Source organism: Peromyscus leucopus, chromosome 14 (genome assembly GCF_004664715.2).
Source record: "Peromyscus leucopus breed LL Stock chromosome 14, UCI_PerLeu_2.1, whole genome shotgun sequence".
NCBI lineage: Eukaryota > Metazoa > Chordata > Mammalia > Rodentia > Cricetidae > Peromyscus > Peromyscus leucopus.
This window is the reverse complement of record NC_051075.1, coordinates 75,312,371-75,329,280: the sequence shown is the minus strand read 5'-3', so window position 1 is coordinate 75,329,280 and position 16,910 is coordinate 75,312,371. Positions and strand designations below refer to the sequence as shown.

Sequence of the window (16,910 nt, the reverse complement as noted above, 5' to 3'; positions counted from 1 at the left end):
GGGAAAGCGCCAACAGGGACTTGGATGGGTCAAAATTACCCACACAGAAGAACCCAGGCTAGGGCAGGCTTCTTAAGCATTTTCTCCTTGTGCCTTTCCCTGAGATACCGTCACCTGACCAGGGCTTATAGTATCTAAAGAGGCATGCAAATGGAACACTCACCACTAATAAACTGCACATTTATTTTAAAACAGTTCTTTTGATATACATATGATTTTCCACCTACTGAAGTGATAGCCAATTTGCATATTAGTGATGTGATTGTTTATTTTGACAAGAAGATTTAAATCTTAGCTGTATATCTGATACTACAGGGCATAGAGCATCCTCAATGTTTATCAGAGTTCATTGATATTCTGGTTGAGTAACTGTTGGTGCCAAGAACTCTACTTCATGTAAATTTGTAGTACAAAATGACAGAAGTATGTTTAGGACCATATCAGAACTTGATGGAAATTCTGTCCTAACTCAAAATCTATTCAGTGATTTACAAAATTCAAGGCTGTAACTCAAACATCGATTTAAAGATTATTTTTATTTTTTTAATTATGTATATGTACACACACAGTATGTATGTGTGTGTGTGTGTGCAAGTGCATTCACACACGTATATGTGCACAGTGGTCATTGGAGGTCAGAAGAGGACATTGGAGCCCCTGGTGCTGGAGTTCAGGCAGCTGTAAGCCACCCATTGTGGGTTCTGGGGACCAGACTCTGCAAGAGCAGCAAGTGATCTTAACCACTGATCCATCTCTCCAGCCTCAAACAGCAATTTTAAAAACTTACACATTCTAACACAATAGAATTCAAAGGTGTATTATCAGATACTTACATGCTGAGGAAGGACAGTAAGAAAATATTGACTAAGCCACTATGTACCTACAGGAACAGGAAACTTTGTCTATATAGTAAACACACCGTGGTTCATAGCATATATAGCCTAGAATCTGAGCATAGGTTTTTCAAGCAAAGTTCCTGGCATTGCAGACATGGAGGCATGCACAGTGCAAAGTGCACACTGTTTGTTCAGAACCAAGGCTACAGGGATGCCACACACTGCCACATGGGTGTGTGCTGCGAGAAACCTCTGATTCATTACGCATTTAATTTTGAGTTAATTTTTGGTTGCTCATTGTCCAGAAATTTTTTATTCTTGCCCTTTTATTCATAAAATTTTCATGACCCCTTCATTCAGTCACTGACACTCATACGTTGACACCCACAGTTGAAAGTCTAGTCTAGGAGAAAGCAATCGGTATATGGGAATTCCAGCCAGGTGTGGTACCTTTAAACCTAGCACTTGGTGGGGGGGGAACAGAGGCAGGTAGATATCTGTGAGTTTGAAGCCACTCTGGTCTACAAAATGAGTTCCAGGACAGTCAGGGCTATTATACAGAGAAACCCTGTCTCAAAACACACACACACACACACACACACACACACACACACACAAGCACACACCCCACATATATATATGGGAATCCCATAGACACAACACGGAGCCAGGGGACAGTGAAGACTGAGTGTCCCCTTCCGGAGCATCCAATGTTTTCACCCAGTGAAACCCTGACCCACTGTACCACACGGCTGGAGGTGTGGTCCTCTGGGGGGTAATTAGGTCAAGAGGGTGGAGCGAGCCCTGATGAACGTGGTTAGTGCCATCAGATAAGGGGCCCCTGAGAGCCTCCTCCTCCCCGACCACCACATCAGGACCCAGTGAGAAGAAGCAGGCTACAAGCCAGAAGAGGACCTCTTGGAACCTGGTGCATGACAAACTCCCGCTCACAAACTGTGAAGGTCCTGGTGAGGTACCAGGAGAGAGGGCAGGGGCTGGAGCCACGAAGCCAGCTGCTCTCGCAAGCTTAGGCAAGTCTCTGTATATCCCTGAATTTGTTTTCGTCATCGGTAAAGGGGATGTGTGAGATTTCAGTGAAATAATCTATGTAAGATGGGAAGTGTCCAGTTCCCATTAACCACTGTTCCCATCACCAACAACCTCGTCACCTCTTCCAGGCACCGGCTTGAGTTTGGTTAGTGTTCACAATAGTTGGGTAATAGATGTGCTTTAGCACGCTGTGCGGGCATTTCACGTGGTTCTTTAAATTGCCATGAACTTAACTCGAACTCCCACAAGGACACTGTAGATGCGACGCTCTGGGCCTCTTTCTGCGGCTGCAGTCTCCCAGGGCCCTTTCAGCGGCTCCCACAGGAGAGCTTTCGAGTCTGTGCTGGGTCCTTGGCAGAGGGGACTCAGTGAGCTACAGCAGCTGATGGTTTTCATCATGGGAGGATGGTGAACCCAGGGCGTTAACAGTGTCTCTGATCTTTAGACTGTAACCCTAGGTTCCAGAAAAACCGTGTGGTCCTAAGACCTGTCATTTTCTTGTCCCCAAATTGAGCATTCTAAAACAAAACACACACAACAAATGAACAAACCATGTGCTGGCCTGTAGGCATGCCCATGTGAGACGCTGGGTCATGCAGATTCGAAGCTCCTGCCGTCACCAGAAAGACCGTGTGTAAAAATGATCATTGTCGCCGGGCGGTGGTGGCTCACGCCTTTAATCCCAGCACTCGGGAGGCAGAGCCAGGTGGATCTCTATGAGTTCGAGGCCAGCCTGGGCTACCAAGTGAGTCCCAGGAAAGGCGCAAAGCTACACAGAGAAACCCTGTCTCGAAAAACCAAAAAAGAAAAAAAAAAAAGATCATGGTCACAGTTACTTGGCGTACATTTTGCTCACTCTGAGAATGGGGTGATTCTTCAAAAGCCAGCACATTAGGTGGCCTTTACAAGCTTAACACAAGGTTACTATCGAGGAAGAGGACTGAAGGATAGACTGAGAAAGGAATGGACCCAGGAGGAAAAGAGAGGCAGGGAAGGAAGACGATGAGTGACAGGAACCTAGCAGCCGCTGCCTGTGCTGGGGGCGCACAGCAGTGGTTCCATCCTGGAACTGGGCCCTGGCGGGGTCCTGCTGTCTGAGGTCCCTCAGCTCCTATGCACTAGTTTGTGAGATTTGGTGACTTGTCTTCCCCCCTTGGGGCATGTCCTTCACAGCTCCTGAGATAATCCTACCCTCCTCCCCAAGCATACACTTCTCTGTATGTACAGTGCTACCTGGTTCTCTTCTTGTCTCTTCTACCTGATTCCATGGCAGCTTTTCAAACTGCTGCTACAAAAGCACTTTCGGGGGGGGGGGGCTTTTCTCATTTTATTCCCTGTTTTCTTTCTTTCGGTAAGATTTATTTATTATGTATACAGTGTTCTGACTGCATATATGCCTAGACCCCAGAAGAGGGCACCAGATCTCATTATTGACTGTTGTGAATGACCATGTGGTTGCTGGGAATTGAACTCAGAACCTCTGGAAGAGCAGCCAGTGCTCTTAACCTCTGAGCCATCTCTCTAACTCCTTCTTGGCTCTTTTCTTACTGCCTTCCCTACGTCTGTGGCACAGAGACACCCATCAATAGCCAGCAGATTAGTAGTCCTATCCCAAGCCCTGGCATGAGTTGTACACTTGTGCATATAACTGCCAAGCTCCATGTGTCCAGTCATACTGGCTCCTCTTTCTCTGTCTGCACAATGGATGCCTTCCCCCTTCTCATAGATCAGCAAGTATGAGCGCAGAGCAACCTGACTGTCTGTAGCAGGAGCAGAGGATGAAACTTATCCATTTATTTCATCCTTTCTGGCCTGTGTAAGGCTCTGCAAAGGATGCAAAACTGACTGGTGTGGTAAGATCTCAAGGTTGGCCTACAAGGAAGGTAGGGGGCTCCCAGAGAAGCCTCTCACAGCCAGTGCTCACCTAGGTGAGTTTCAACTACTTTACCATAGTATCGTAAGCCTGTTGACTGACAAGCCGAAGAGGAGGAAGTCTCCTTAGTCACCCAGTAGAGATATCAAAGGTTATGTTTCCTCAGGGCTTTGAGGAACACCAGCTCTGCATATCTGATAAGTTTCTACAAATCCAGTATCTAACAAAGTAATATAGTTACACAGCCTAAGCCTTGCCACATGGGAGGCCCCAGGATCAGGCCATTAAGCCATCATGTTGGAGGGAGAGGAACAAGGATTATCCAGCAGATCCAAGCTCCCTCGCCTTGGCAAAGATCTGTTCAGAGTGTCTCAGACCCGTTCTGTCCACACATGAGTGCCTGTGTGAGAAAGCATTTTGCTGTTTTGATTTATTTATTTTTATTTTACGTGTATAAATGCTTGGTTGTGTGTATATATGTGTACTACATGAATGCCTGGTGCTCAAGGAGACCAGAAGAGGTCATCGGGTCCTCTGGAAGCAGAGTTATATATACAGCTGTAGGCTGCCATGTGGGTGCTGATAGCTGAACTCTGGACCTCTGCAAGAGCAGCCAGTGATCTTAACCACTGAGCTGCCTCTCCAGCCCCAGCGGAAAGTGTAATAAACTTCGGGAAATTGCAGGCTGCGAGCATCAGAACAGACAGACACCACGTTTTGCTCACACAGCTCAGGATAATCCATCACAGCTCTTTTAGGACACTGGTCATGCCTACCTCCATTTGCATCAAAATGTTAAACTTTAAAAAGAAAAGTTACTATTGTCCTGTATGTAGAAAAAAAAATGAAACAAGACATTTCCTTTTGAGAACCAAGAGCCCTAATGAATTGAAGAGGATTTAGGAGGGCTCAGATGAAGGGCAGAAGACAAAAGCTTGAAGACATACAGCCACCAGGGCGGCCAGAGAGCAGGGCTGTCGACTCGCTGCAGGAAGCTCCCTCTAATCACCAGCAGGGAATATCAAAGGCCCCACAGTCCCTCTGGACAGCAAGCAGCGAAAACAATGCTCTTTATTTGGGACGTGGCAGGGGTACCAGCTTGCAAGAGGCCTCTCCATAGCACCGCTCATCTCTTGGTGCTTGAGGGAGGCCGAGTCTAAACACCAGCGTTTCTTCCCATCTGCTTCTCTGTCCCCACACCCGACCCCAAACTGCTCAGGCTGAAGAGAAAGTGGCTTTCTGCATTTCATTATATATGCGTCGAAGAGTTCGTGCCAATTTGAGTCCCAGACATGATAAAAATTTCTGAAATGGTGACGTGTGACATTCTTTCTTGTGATGAGATAATAGCGCTCAGCCCAAGAAGCTAGAATTATGGCTTTCTGTCATTAGATGACTTGAACTCAAGAAGTGAGTTTTTCCAAAATTTTACAAAAAGGCCCTGAACATTTACAACTGGGGGAGGGGAGGATCTTACCAGATCTCTTAGGACCCACTCAACAAATACGAGGCATTGACCGAGGCTTCCATGCTATGCCGAGTGCTACAGAGGCGACAGAGACGGGGGCCACAGCGGCCTTTTGTCCCGCAAATCATGACATATCTAATCCTGATAGGCTGAGATGACACACTTTAGTAATTAAATCAAAGCGCTCTTCCCTATCATTATGATAAATATAGATTAATGTGCGCCTTTCAAAAATTCCTTCCTTGTGTGGTGTGTGTGCCTGCGCTGTGTGGTGCATGCTGGTGTAAGGGCAGGCGCGTGCCCTGTCCCTGTGGAAGCCCGAGGGGGGTGTCATGAGGGGGGGTGTCACGAGGGGAGTGTCACGAGGGGGGTGTCACGAGGGGGGTGTCGCGAGGGGTGTCACGAGGGGGGTGTCACGAGGGGGGGTGTCACGAGGGGGGGTGTCACGAGGGGGGTGTCACGAGGGGGGCGTCATGAGGGGGGTGTCGCGAGGGGGGTGTCGCGCTTCTTCCTCGACTGCTCTCCGCCTTTTCCCCTTGGAACAGGGTCTCTCACTGAACTCGAAGCTGAGCTGGCAGTCAGTAAACCCCAAGAATCGTCCTGTCTCAGCCTCCTACAGCACTGGGATTTCCCACATGTACAACCACACCCAGATTCCTTTGTGGGGGCGCCGAGGGCCTGTACAGCAAGCGCTGTTACCCACCGAGCCACCAGCCCGGTCCCTAAAACCTTTGTGACACAACACAAGCGCTTTCCCAGAAACACCACCTTAGAAAGTCTCAGGGAAAAAACCACTCACCAGACAGCATGCTTTTCCTTACACAGAAAGCCGACTACTTGAGCTATGGGAACTGCCTGGTTTCTGATAACCAGCAGGGACTAATTAGTCCTTCCTGACTAACCATCCCTTCTCTACCTTACTACTGACAACAGATGCAAACCTATATTCCATATAATACCTCCATGGTATTGGATCTGAATGCAAAGACATCTATTAAAATATCAGGGCCTCCAGTTAGACCTGGAACTTCAGAGACCGCCCCCAACTATACACCACTGGTTCGGTATTGGTGGCAAGTCCACGGTCTCAGGCTCCGAAGCGCTGAGATGATAGAGATGAGCTGCCAGGCCCGTCTAGAAATAACTTTTCTACAAAATCAAGTCAGATTTCGCTTTCTGGCTCTTTGCATGGCGTGTGTATCTGGCACTGACTTCCGCCAGGTCACACATCCAACAGCCTGAGTCTTCCCAAAGGGTCGCTGACTGCTTGGAAGCCACGGCTGCTTCTTCCCTCTTCGGTCTCGGACTGGCACAGAGCACTGCTAAAATGATGCCTGTACCAGATTTGTTCTTTTGATCTCTGCTCACACTCACACCCCAACTGTCCTGCTCTGCTACCCCCACCGCAGACAATGAGTCTCTTTCTTGTGCACAGGGAAAACTGTGCTATTGATGGCCTCAGTAGTCCACAGAGCAAGGTGTGACCTACAGCGTCTTCCCTGCATTTTCTGCCCTTTTTTCCTCTGACAAAATAGAAACCAAACCTCTTCCCAAGGATTCCAAAGCAGGGGAGCCCAGTCCCAGACTAAGTTTTAATTGGCAACACAATGCACGACCACTGTGGCTGGACTGTTTCCAAAGGGGATTTTGTCCTTGAGCACCAGGCTAACAGCCCCAGAGGCTTCTCTTGAAAACAAACACCCGCCATGCATGCCCCCAGATGTCCCAGCTCGGTTCATTTGGAGCCGTGATTACAACAACACTCTTCGTGATTGTAAATGTGTTTATGGAGCCCGGTCTCCGCCCTGTTTTAACCTCCACGTTCAGGAAGTCTGGCTGGCTGCTTTTTGCTGTCAGAAACCTTTCCTAATGAGAGCCACTTCACCACATCCAGCTTCCCAGTGAATGGGATGCATACCCACAGAAGCCCAGGGCAGCTGGGAGAACCACAGTCCTCTGAATTCTCAGCTCGAAGTCTAGATAACCACACATGGCCGGTCCGAAGCTTCATGCTGAGATCAGCAGAGCCTGTGAGTTGGATGCATTGCTTTGTGAACTGAAAAAGAAAATCTAGAGGGGATGTAGCTCTCTGGTAGTGACTGGCATGCACAAGGTCCTGGGTTCGATTCCCGGTACTACAAACACTGCCAATACTACAAAAGGGCAGGGTAGGGGAGGAATGTCTACAGAGGTAGAGAAGGCATGTTTAAATGCGTGCATGCACACATACACACATACTCACATACACTTGCACATCACACAGGCGTGCGCACATACATACAACATGGTAGCTATGCATCTTGATTTTTTTTTTCCTCCTCTCAATCTTGCTTCTCTTCTCTTAAGATAATACTACCGAAAGCCCTCACTACCCAGGAGCCCTTTGTACCGGGCTGAAATGAGGTAAAGACCCAACCACCATGTCACTTCACACCTTGGCAAACCAGAAAAAACAAAAAAGAGGGTTGACAGAAGAAAGGAACCAGTCAAGATCAGTGCAGGAGACACAGACATGAAGCAGGAACGTAACGGGAAGGGAGACAGCAATACCAACAGATGGATTTATAGAGAACGACAGAACCAAATACCTGTAGTGAAAATAAAAGAGGAAAAGAAAGGGGTGATTGAAATCCTTAAAGGGTGAATTAGAAGAATGACCATGGCTGGAGAGATGGCTCAGAGGTTAAGAGCACTGACTGCTCTTCCAGAGGTCCTGAGTTCAATTCCCAGCACCCACATGGTGGCTCACAACCATCTGTAATGAGATCTGGCACCCTCTTCTGTATACATAATAAATAAATATTTCTTAAAAAAAAAAAAAAGAAAGAAAGAAAGAAGAATGACCATTACAATGGATGTCACCCCAGGAATATAAAGAAGTATAAGAGACTGCTAGGAGAAATTATATGCTGGCAAATTGGATAGCCTAGAGGGAGTGGACACAGTCCTAGAAATATATAACCTAATAAGAATGAATCGCAAAGAAATTAAAAATACAAATAGACCCCTAATTAGCAAGGAGCCTGAGATGCAATAAGAACATCTCCCAAAGAAAGAAAGCCCCAAACCAGTTGGCTTCACTGGAGAATCCTATCAAACACCAAAAGATTAATTAGCATCAACCCTCCTCTTCAGAACCAAAGGGGACAGAGAGTTCTGATTCCCTTTATCTGACAAGTATCACTCTGATACCAAAGCCAGACAGAGACATTACAAGAAAGCCAATATCCTTGATGAAAATCTATTGAAAAGGGAAGTTCTCAACAGAATACTAACAAACTGAATTCAACAAGATATATAAAAGATTAGACAGCCTTTAATCTCAGCACTTAGGAAGCAGAGGCAGGCAGATCTCTGGGTTTGAGGCCAGCCTGGTCTACAGAGTGAGTTCCAGGATGGCAAGGACTACATGGAGAAACACTGTCTCAGAAAAAAAAAAAAAATGGGGGAAAAATTGAAAAAAAATTCAAAATTTATAATTTGAATCCAAAGATGTTTTGACAGATCAAAATCAAACAATGTAAAAATCATGTTATATGAAGAGCAAACACCACACAGTCACCTCAACTGATGCAGAAAAAGCCCTTGAGGGTCTGTGAGGTGGCTCAGTGGGTAAAGACGCTTGCCATTCAAGCCTGGACATTGAATTTGACCAAGCCTGGGATCCATGTGGAAGAAGGAAAAAACCAACCCTGTAAGTTGTCCTCTGACCCCACATGCATGTTGTGGCATGCACACACACCCGCAGAACAATAATAAATAAAACATAATAAAATAATTTTTAAAAAGAAAAAGCCTTCAAAAACCCTTTCGTGACAGACACCCAAAGAATTAGGAACAGAAACAAACTGCTTCCCACACAGCAGAAGCCACACAGGAGCCCACAGCTACCACACAAGGATGGAAGGCTGAAAGGATTCTCTCCAAGAGAGGGAGGAGAGCAGCAAAGCTCACTGCTGCCTCTAGCATCCGGCAGAGGACTAGAAATCCTTGCCACAGCTGTTAGACATGAAAAAGTAAACCATTCACAGTGGAAAGGAAAAGTATACTTCTGTGGACAACAGACACTAATATGTAAACAAAACAAACAAAACAAAACTTTTAAAAACCACATACACACAAAACTATGTAGGGAGAGAGAGAAGTCCTGGGTTGAATGTGTATTGTGTGTCTTGGGCATGGTCATGTCAAAAACCTCAATGTCTCAAACCTGTGATGGGGGCAAAGCCTTCCTCAGGTCAGAAAATGTCCACTGTGGCTCTCTGCCCCAGATTTTTATGGCCTGAAGACTGATCCTACCAAGATGAGCTAAATATGCCTCCTTGTTTAGCTGTACTTAATAACTCCACCCCCGTGATTATCTGTATGTAATAATCCACTTCCTTGTTCAACTGTATCTGTACAATAATCCTGCCTCCCTGTTCAATTGTCTATAATAAACACCCTAAGCTTCCACAATGCTTTATCCAAGGACCTAGACCACCCAATTCCACCTTCTCTGTGTATGTGTGTCTGCCCTTTACTCATTCCCTCATGCCCCAGTCTGGTCAATTCTGGGAGCGATGCAGGAGGAGGCAAAACAAATGATTTGAGCAAAATTTCAAAAACAACAAAAAAATGAACACACAAAAGTCAGGTGTATTTCCACATGACCTGAAAGGGAATGAAGAAAACATTTCTACTTATCACAGCATTAAAAATAACAAGCTATGCCGGGCGGTGGTGGCGCACGCCTTTAATCCCTGCACTCGGGAGGCAGAGCCAGGCAGATCTCTGTGAGTTTGAGGCCAGCCTGGACTACCAAGTGAGTTCCAGGAAAAGGCGCAAAGCTACACAGAGAAACCCTGTCTCGAAAAAAAAAAAAAAAAAAAAAAAAAAAAAAAAACAAGCTACTTATGAACAAAGTTTTCTTAGAAGGTAAAAGACATGTACACTATAAAACCATACAATTTTGCTAAAATAAGAAAAAAATAAGATATAAATAAATAGAAAGACCATGCTTCTGGACTGGTGGAACTCAGTGGCCATATTACCTAAAGAAATCTATGGATTCAGTGCCATCCTTATTAAAACATCAAAGGCAATTGTGATAGTTAGTTCTTATCAACTCGACACACATTAGCATCACCTGGGAAGAGGGACCCTCAATAGGGGAGTAGCCTGCATCAGACAGGCCAGTGGGCTGTCTACATATGGGGCATCTTCTTGATTAATGATAGATGTGGGAGGGCCCAGCCCATGATGGAGGTGCCACCCTTGTGGTCCTGGGCTGTATAAGAAAGCAGGCTATGCAAGAGTAGCACTCCTCTATGGTCTCTGCTTCCATTCCCGCCTCCAGGTTCCTGCCTCAGACTCCTGCCCTGGCTTGCCCTGATGAGGCCCTGTGACTGGACGCCAAGTAAACCTTTTCTCTCCCAAGTTGCTTCATGGTGTTTATTACAGCAACAGAAAAGCAAAGTAGGACACAGGATTGCAGAAGCCGACGATGCAACCCAACACTCATTTGAAATCCCAAAACCCAATCCCCAGACAAAGGACAGGGGTGAGATAGAGAATAAAGATGGAGCCTTCACATTTCCCGATTTTAAAACCTCAATGATGAAGACATCAAATCCTGGCAACAAAGATGGTTTTGGAGACCAGTGGTTCAGAAGAGTGAATCCAGGAATAAACCCTTGCACACATGGACCAAAGATTGCTAATAAAGACAGCAAGACTACTCAGTAGACAAATGACAGTCTCTTTATTTTTTTTTTTTTTTTTTTTTTTTTGTTTTTTCGAGACAGGGTTTCTTGTGTAGCTTTGGCTTTCCTGAACTCATTGGTAGCCAGGCTGGCTCGAACTCACAAGATCCGCTGCCTCTGCTCCGAGCTGGATTAAAGCGTGCACCACACGCCGCTTGACAGTCTCTTTATGAATGCTGGGAAAATGGAAATAGACATGGGAGGAGAATGGGGGTGGACCTTTGCCTTATATGATGTCTAAATATTAACACAGATGTGACTAATGACCTACAATTAAGACCAAAATACATAGGAGAAGACTTAGAATGTGGGACTCAGCAATGATTTCTTGAACAGACACCAAGAGCAAATATAATCTACCCATCGAACCACAATCTGCATATCCTTAAATCCTCTTGATGGCAAAGCAAACGACCAACAGAATGGGAGCGTGACCTGGGGAATTGGCAGAACGCATCTGCAAGTCACACACCTAAAGAGTGGTGAATATTCAGTATATAAGAAAGTTCTACAGTTCCATGCAAACAGCAACATAATCCAATTAAAATACAGGTAGGTGGGTGTGGTGTCACACACCTGTAAACCCAACACTATGGGACCCGAAGCAGGAGAATCACAACAGGACAGTCTGGGCTTTATAGCAAGATATTATCTCAAGAAGCACAAATATGAAAAACATAAGTACGTATGTAAAGATGCTGGATAGATCTCTTTGAAGAAGATGTATAAATGGTCTACAATCATATGAAAAATTATCTACATCACTAATCATAAGATACACGGGCCAACAAGATGGCTCAGTGGGTAGAGGTTCTGTCTCCAAACCTGATGGCTAGAGTCCCATCCTAGGGGCCCACATGGTGGAAGGGAGAAGCGATTCCTCAAGTTTTCCTTTGACCTACACTAACAGGCCATGACATGACACACACACACTTGGGCATACTCACACAAATAAACAAATTAAAATGTAATAAAAAAATTGTAAGGACAACTGTAGTTACCTACATATTTAATCTCAACACTAACAATGTAGAAGCAGGAGAATCTCAGTGAGTTTGAGGCCAGCCTGGTCTACATAGTGAGCTCCAGGCCAGCCTGGGCTGCACAGATGGGGGGTGGGTAGAAACACAAATCAAAACTACATTGAGAGATGAACCAACACCCATTAAGATGACAGCATCCAAAAGAAAAGAAAGCCAGGCTTAGTGGCTCGTGCCTATAATCTCATCTAGGAGGCCAGGGCAGGAGGGCCATGAGTTCAGGGCTAGCCTTGGCTACAAATGGAGATACTTTCCCAACAAAACCAAACAAACAAGCAAAAAGAAGAGAAAATAACAAAAGCTGAGAGCTGGAAAAATTCAACCCCTTGTGCACCACTGGCAGGACTGTAAAATGACGCAGTTCTCATGAAAAGATGCGTGAAGAGTTCTCAAAAGTTTAAAAACAGAATTCCTACATGATCCGTCAATCCCACTGTGGATATGCTTCCCATAGGACTGAATGCCGGGCCACGGAGATGATAGCCATGCCCAGCTGTGTTGACTGCAGCCATGTTAAAGTAGCTAAAACACGGAAGCACTTCCCGTCCCTCACTGGATAACAAGTGAACCCTACACATATTTGGGGGAATATTGCTCAGCCTTGGAAATAAAATTTGTGATACACTACAGCAGGCATGACCCCTGAGGACGCTATACTTAGCAGAAGGAACCAGTCACCTAAGTGTGGAAAGTAGCCCAAACTGGGCCAGCAAGACGGCTCTGTGGGTAAAGGCACTTACCACCAAGCTGACAGCCTGAGTGCTAGCCCAGGGCCCACGTGGTGGAAGGTGAGAACTGAGTCCTGCAAGTAAGTTGTCCTCTGACCTCCATATGGACACTGTTGCATATGTATGGTGGTACACACAACAACACAACACACACACACACTTTATTATTATTATTATTATTATTATTATTATTATTATTATTATCATTAAAGTAGTTAAAACCACAGGATCAGAGGGAAGAGGGGCAGTACCAGGGGCTGCGGGACGGAGAGCAGAGGTATTGTTTAAGGGGTGGAGAGGTTCCATTGAGAGTTGAAAGGCTCTGGTCATCTCCTGGACAACAATATACAAATATTCCTACCCTGATGAACTACACACACAAATAGGTAAGAGGCCAAATGTAATGTTAGGGGCTCTTTGGTTAAACACACACACACACACACACACACACACACACACAAAACACACACACACACACACACACACACACACACACGCACACACACACACACATACACACACACACAGCCCTGAAACTCACAGAAAAAGTCAGTTTTGTTGGTGTTACATCTACAGACTGAATACTTCCTGCCATTGAATCCAAAAGTCATTTTGTGTTGGTTCTAAAAAAACAAAGGATGATCCAAGCGAGGGTTAAAATATGGCTAAGTATAAGCACTTCAGAGTTTTAAAAAGCACTGTAAAGCCGATTTTCTTGAAAATCATGAAAAAAATAAATAAATAAACGCACAGAACTCTACGGGAAGAAATGTAAAGAGCATCTGCCTGGTGAAGGGTGGAAGAGTCTGACCAGTTCTGCGTGTATTCCAAAGACGTCCTAACTCGAACACAGCCGCAGAGGTGCGTCCCTTCCAGACCTGACAGGATGGACGTGAAATCAGCTGTACCTCACCCCCTTTGACCTACTCACAGCTTCTCCTCCCGCCTGAACTCTGACCCCCTCATTCCTCATCTCACCGACCCGAACTTCAGCACACTCCCAGCTGCCACCCAAGAAACAACTTAACTGTCGGCACCAGGGACATTAGGAAGCTGTGCACTTGCTTTCTAATTTCTCTGAAGTCACTGACTATCATCAATACTCTCCAGACAGCCAGACGACGACATCAGCCCTAATAAAAGCAGAACACCTCCCACCCCCACCCCCACCCTACCCCCCCCACCCCGCCAAGACCCAGCCATACCACTCTTGGCATATACCCAAAGAATGCTGATACATACCATAAAGATACATGCTCAGCTATGTTCATAGCAGCACTATTTGTAATAGCCAGAACCTGGAAACAACCTAGATGCCCATCAACGGAAGAATGGATGAAAAAATGTGTACATATACACAATGGAGTACTACTCAGCAGAGAAAAACAATGAAGCATGAAATTTGCAGCAAATGGATGGAACTAGAAAAAATCATCCTGAGTGAGGTAACCCAAACCAGAAAGACAGTTATGGTATGTACTCACTCATTGGTGGATTCTAGATATAAAGTGAACAATCAGACCACAACCATAGAACATAAAGGCTATATATATAATAGCATGAGGTCCTAGACGACTGTGGCATATAATAAATTCAGTTTTACTCAATTATTGAAAAAAAATAGCAAATGAATGGAAACACATAACTATGAACCAAAGCTGAGGGCTCCCAGCTGGATCAGCCCTCTGAATAGGTGAGACAGTTGATTGGCTTGATCAGTTTGGAGCATCTAGGCAGTGGGACCAAGTCCTGTGCTCATTGCATGAATTGGCTGTTTGAAACCTGGAGCTTATGCAGGACACTTGGCTTAGTCTGGGAGGAAGGACTGGACCTCCTGGACTGAGTCTACAAGTTGATCACAGTCTCGGGGAGGACTTGTCCTGGAGGAGGTGGGAATGGAGGGTGGGCTGGGTAAGGGAGGCGTGGAGGGGGAGAATAGGGAACCCATGGCTGATATGTAGAATGAATGGTATTGTAAAATAAAAAATATATATCACAAAAAAAAAAAAAAAAAAAAAAAAAAAAAAGCAGAACACCCCACCACCCCACCCTACCACACCCCGCCAAGAGATTGAACACTCTCCATGGGCCCACAGGCACCCTCTTCTCCCATGGATCTCTCAGTGACCGTGATGGTCAGTTTTAATTGACAACTTGACACAATCAAAATCAAAATAAAGAAGAGAGTCTGGATGGGGGTGGGGGGAATGCCTGGGCTGTCTCGGCCTGCAGGAATGCCTGTGGGGGATTTTCTGCATTGGGTTTATTGAGGTTAGAAGACCCTCTTTTAATGTGAGCAGCACCATTTCATGGGCTGGGTCCTGGCAGGCAGGCATGCACTCATTCTCTTTCTGCTCGTGGCTGTGGGTGTGACTAGCTGATTTACATCCTGCCTTGACTTTCTCAAAATGATGGGCTGTAACCTGGAGCCAGGAGCTAAAATTTCTTCCTCGGCTGCTTTTTGTTGTTGTTGTTGTTGTTGTTTGTTTTGTTTTGTTTTGTTTTTCCGAGACAGGGTTTCTCTGTGTAGCTTTGGATCCTGTCCTGGAACTCACTCTGTAGACCAGGCTGGCCTTGAACTCACAGAGATCCACCTGGCTCTGCCTCCTGAGTGCTGGGATTAAAGGCATGCACCATCACAGCCCAGCTTCTCAGTTGCTCTTACTGGGGGTGTTTTATCACAGCAACAGGAAACCAAGTGCTGGGATGGCCCTAAAATGCTCCATGTGTCTTGTTGAGTCGCCTCTGTGTCTCACCTGACGGGTGGAGGGACAGTCAGCAATGTCCCAGAGAGCAGTTACCCTGGTCAGAGTAAAATTGACACAGGTCCACAGGGGTACCCACTGTATAATAGCAAGCTTCTCGGGTGGGGTAAGTGGGACACGGGCACCCAGCCTCCCCTGAGATGAAGCATCATCTCAGGAAGGCATGCTTTGAGCCCAGACGACATGGCTGGGGTTCATAGCCATCCTCTTGGGAGGGACCTCAAGAGGAAATGACACATGAGGGTGATGGCTAGATTCCTGTCCTAAGTCACAGAATCAGCAGATGCAGCCCACAGGTGTCATCCAAGAACTTCAGTATCCATACCCAAATCCTCAGTGTTCCTAAGGCCACTAGCATTTCAGTGACCTCTACAGGTTCCGCTGTGTTCTGTGTGTACGTGTGCACGCATGTATTTCTATGTGTGTACACATTCGTGTGGAGCCATGAGGTTAAGGTCAGGAGTCCTCCTTGATGGTTCTCCACCTTATTCATTGAAGCAGGTCTCTCAGTTGAATCCAGAGCTCACTGATGGGTTCTGGGGATCTGAACTCTAGTCCTCAGGCTTGCTGTTTGTGTGGAAAATACTTTAGCCTCCGCACCATCTCCCCAGCCCTCTGCTACATTCTTACGACATGCCTGTGAGGTAGAGTTTCGGAGGAATGTCTTCCAAGCCAGCTATACTGTAAAATGAGTGAGCATTTAACTTTCTACAGTCTAAGAGTTAACACTGATGATACAATACAGCACTGAAATTCGACAGTCAACAAGTCATCACAAAGTTAAAAGTGAACTGTGATCTATCTGAAGTTAACACAGGCTTCCAGAATCTCACCATTAGGCATAATTTAAAAGTATGAGTTTACCCAAATCTTACCAGTAAAACTTAAGGTTGCTATGGAAATCTGAATTTTTGCTATGTTGCATATAGGGATGCAGGTCGCAGTCCCAGTTGCTTTTATAAAGAACCATAAGTAAAAATACGAGTGTCTTCCTGATGTTTGGGCTGAGACTTCACAAGCAACACCTTAAATCTAAAGCGGAGGGATGCTGAGTTACTATCCCGTGAATGGCAACACGTCACAGCCTGGACTTCTAAAAGCCTCAGCTCAGAGGAGACCACAAGCATCTTATGAGAAAGAGGTGCTTCTTCTAGACCCCCAAGAGGCTGCTTTGAGGAGTCGGGGGTCCCTCATGTAGCTTACCTTTTGGTTACTGGCACAACCATTTCTTTCCTGGACCCCGAGGGGGATGGGAGGGAAGCACTGGGTTTCTTTGGTAACACGGTGCCATTATTGACGGTGGTTCTCAACGGCAGGGTCTGCCCCAGTGGTCTCGCTGCAAGAGAAGCATAGGATGAAGTCAGAATTTCCCCATAGCAGCAGTAACACTCCACAAAATCCAAGCT

The 16,910-nt window shown here is 45.9% G+C and overlaps 1 protein-coding gene across 6 annotated transcripts in view; it reads right to left on the bottom strand.

The window, feature by feature from the left end:
• Positions 1 to 16,910, bottom strand: part of Eml1 (EMAP like 1) — a 163,459-nt gene that overhangs the window by 46,976 nt on the left and 99,573 nt on the right. For all 6 annotated transcript variants that reach the window (XM_028882107.1, XM_028882105.2, XM_028882110.2 and 3 more), the window contains exon 3: positions 16,708 to 16,840. In XM_028882107.1, the coding sequence (XP_028737940.1) occupies positions 16,708 to 16,840 (133 nt within the window). The remainder of the gene's footprint in view (positions 1 to 16,707; positions 16,841 to 16,910) is intronic.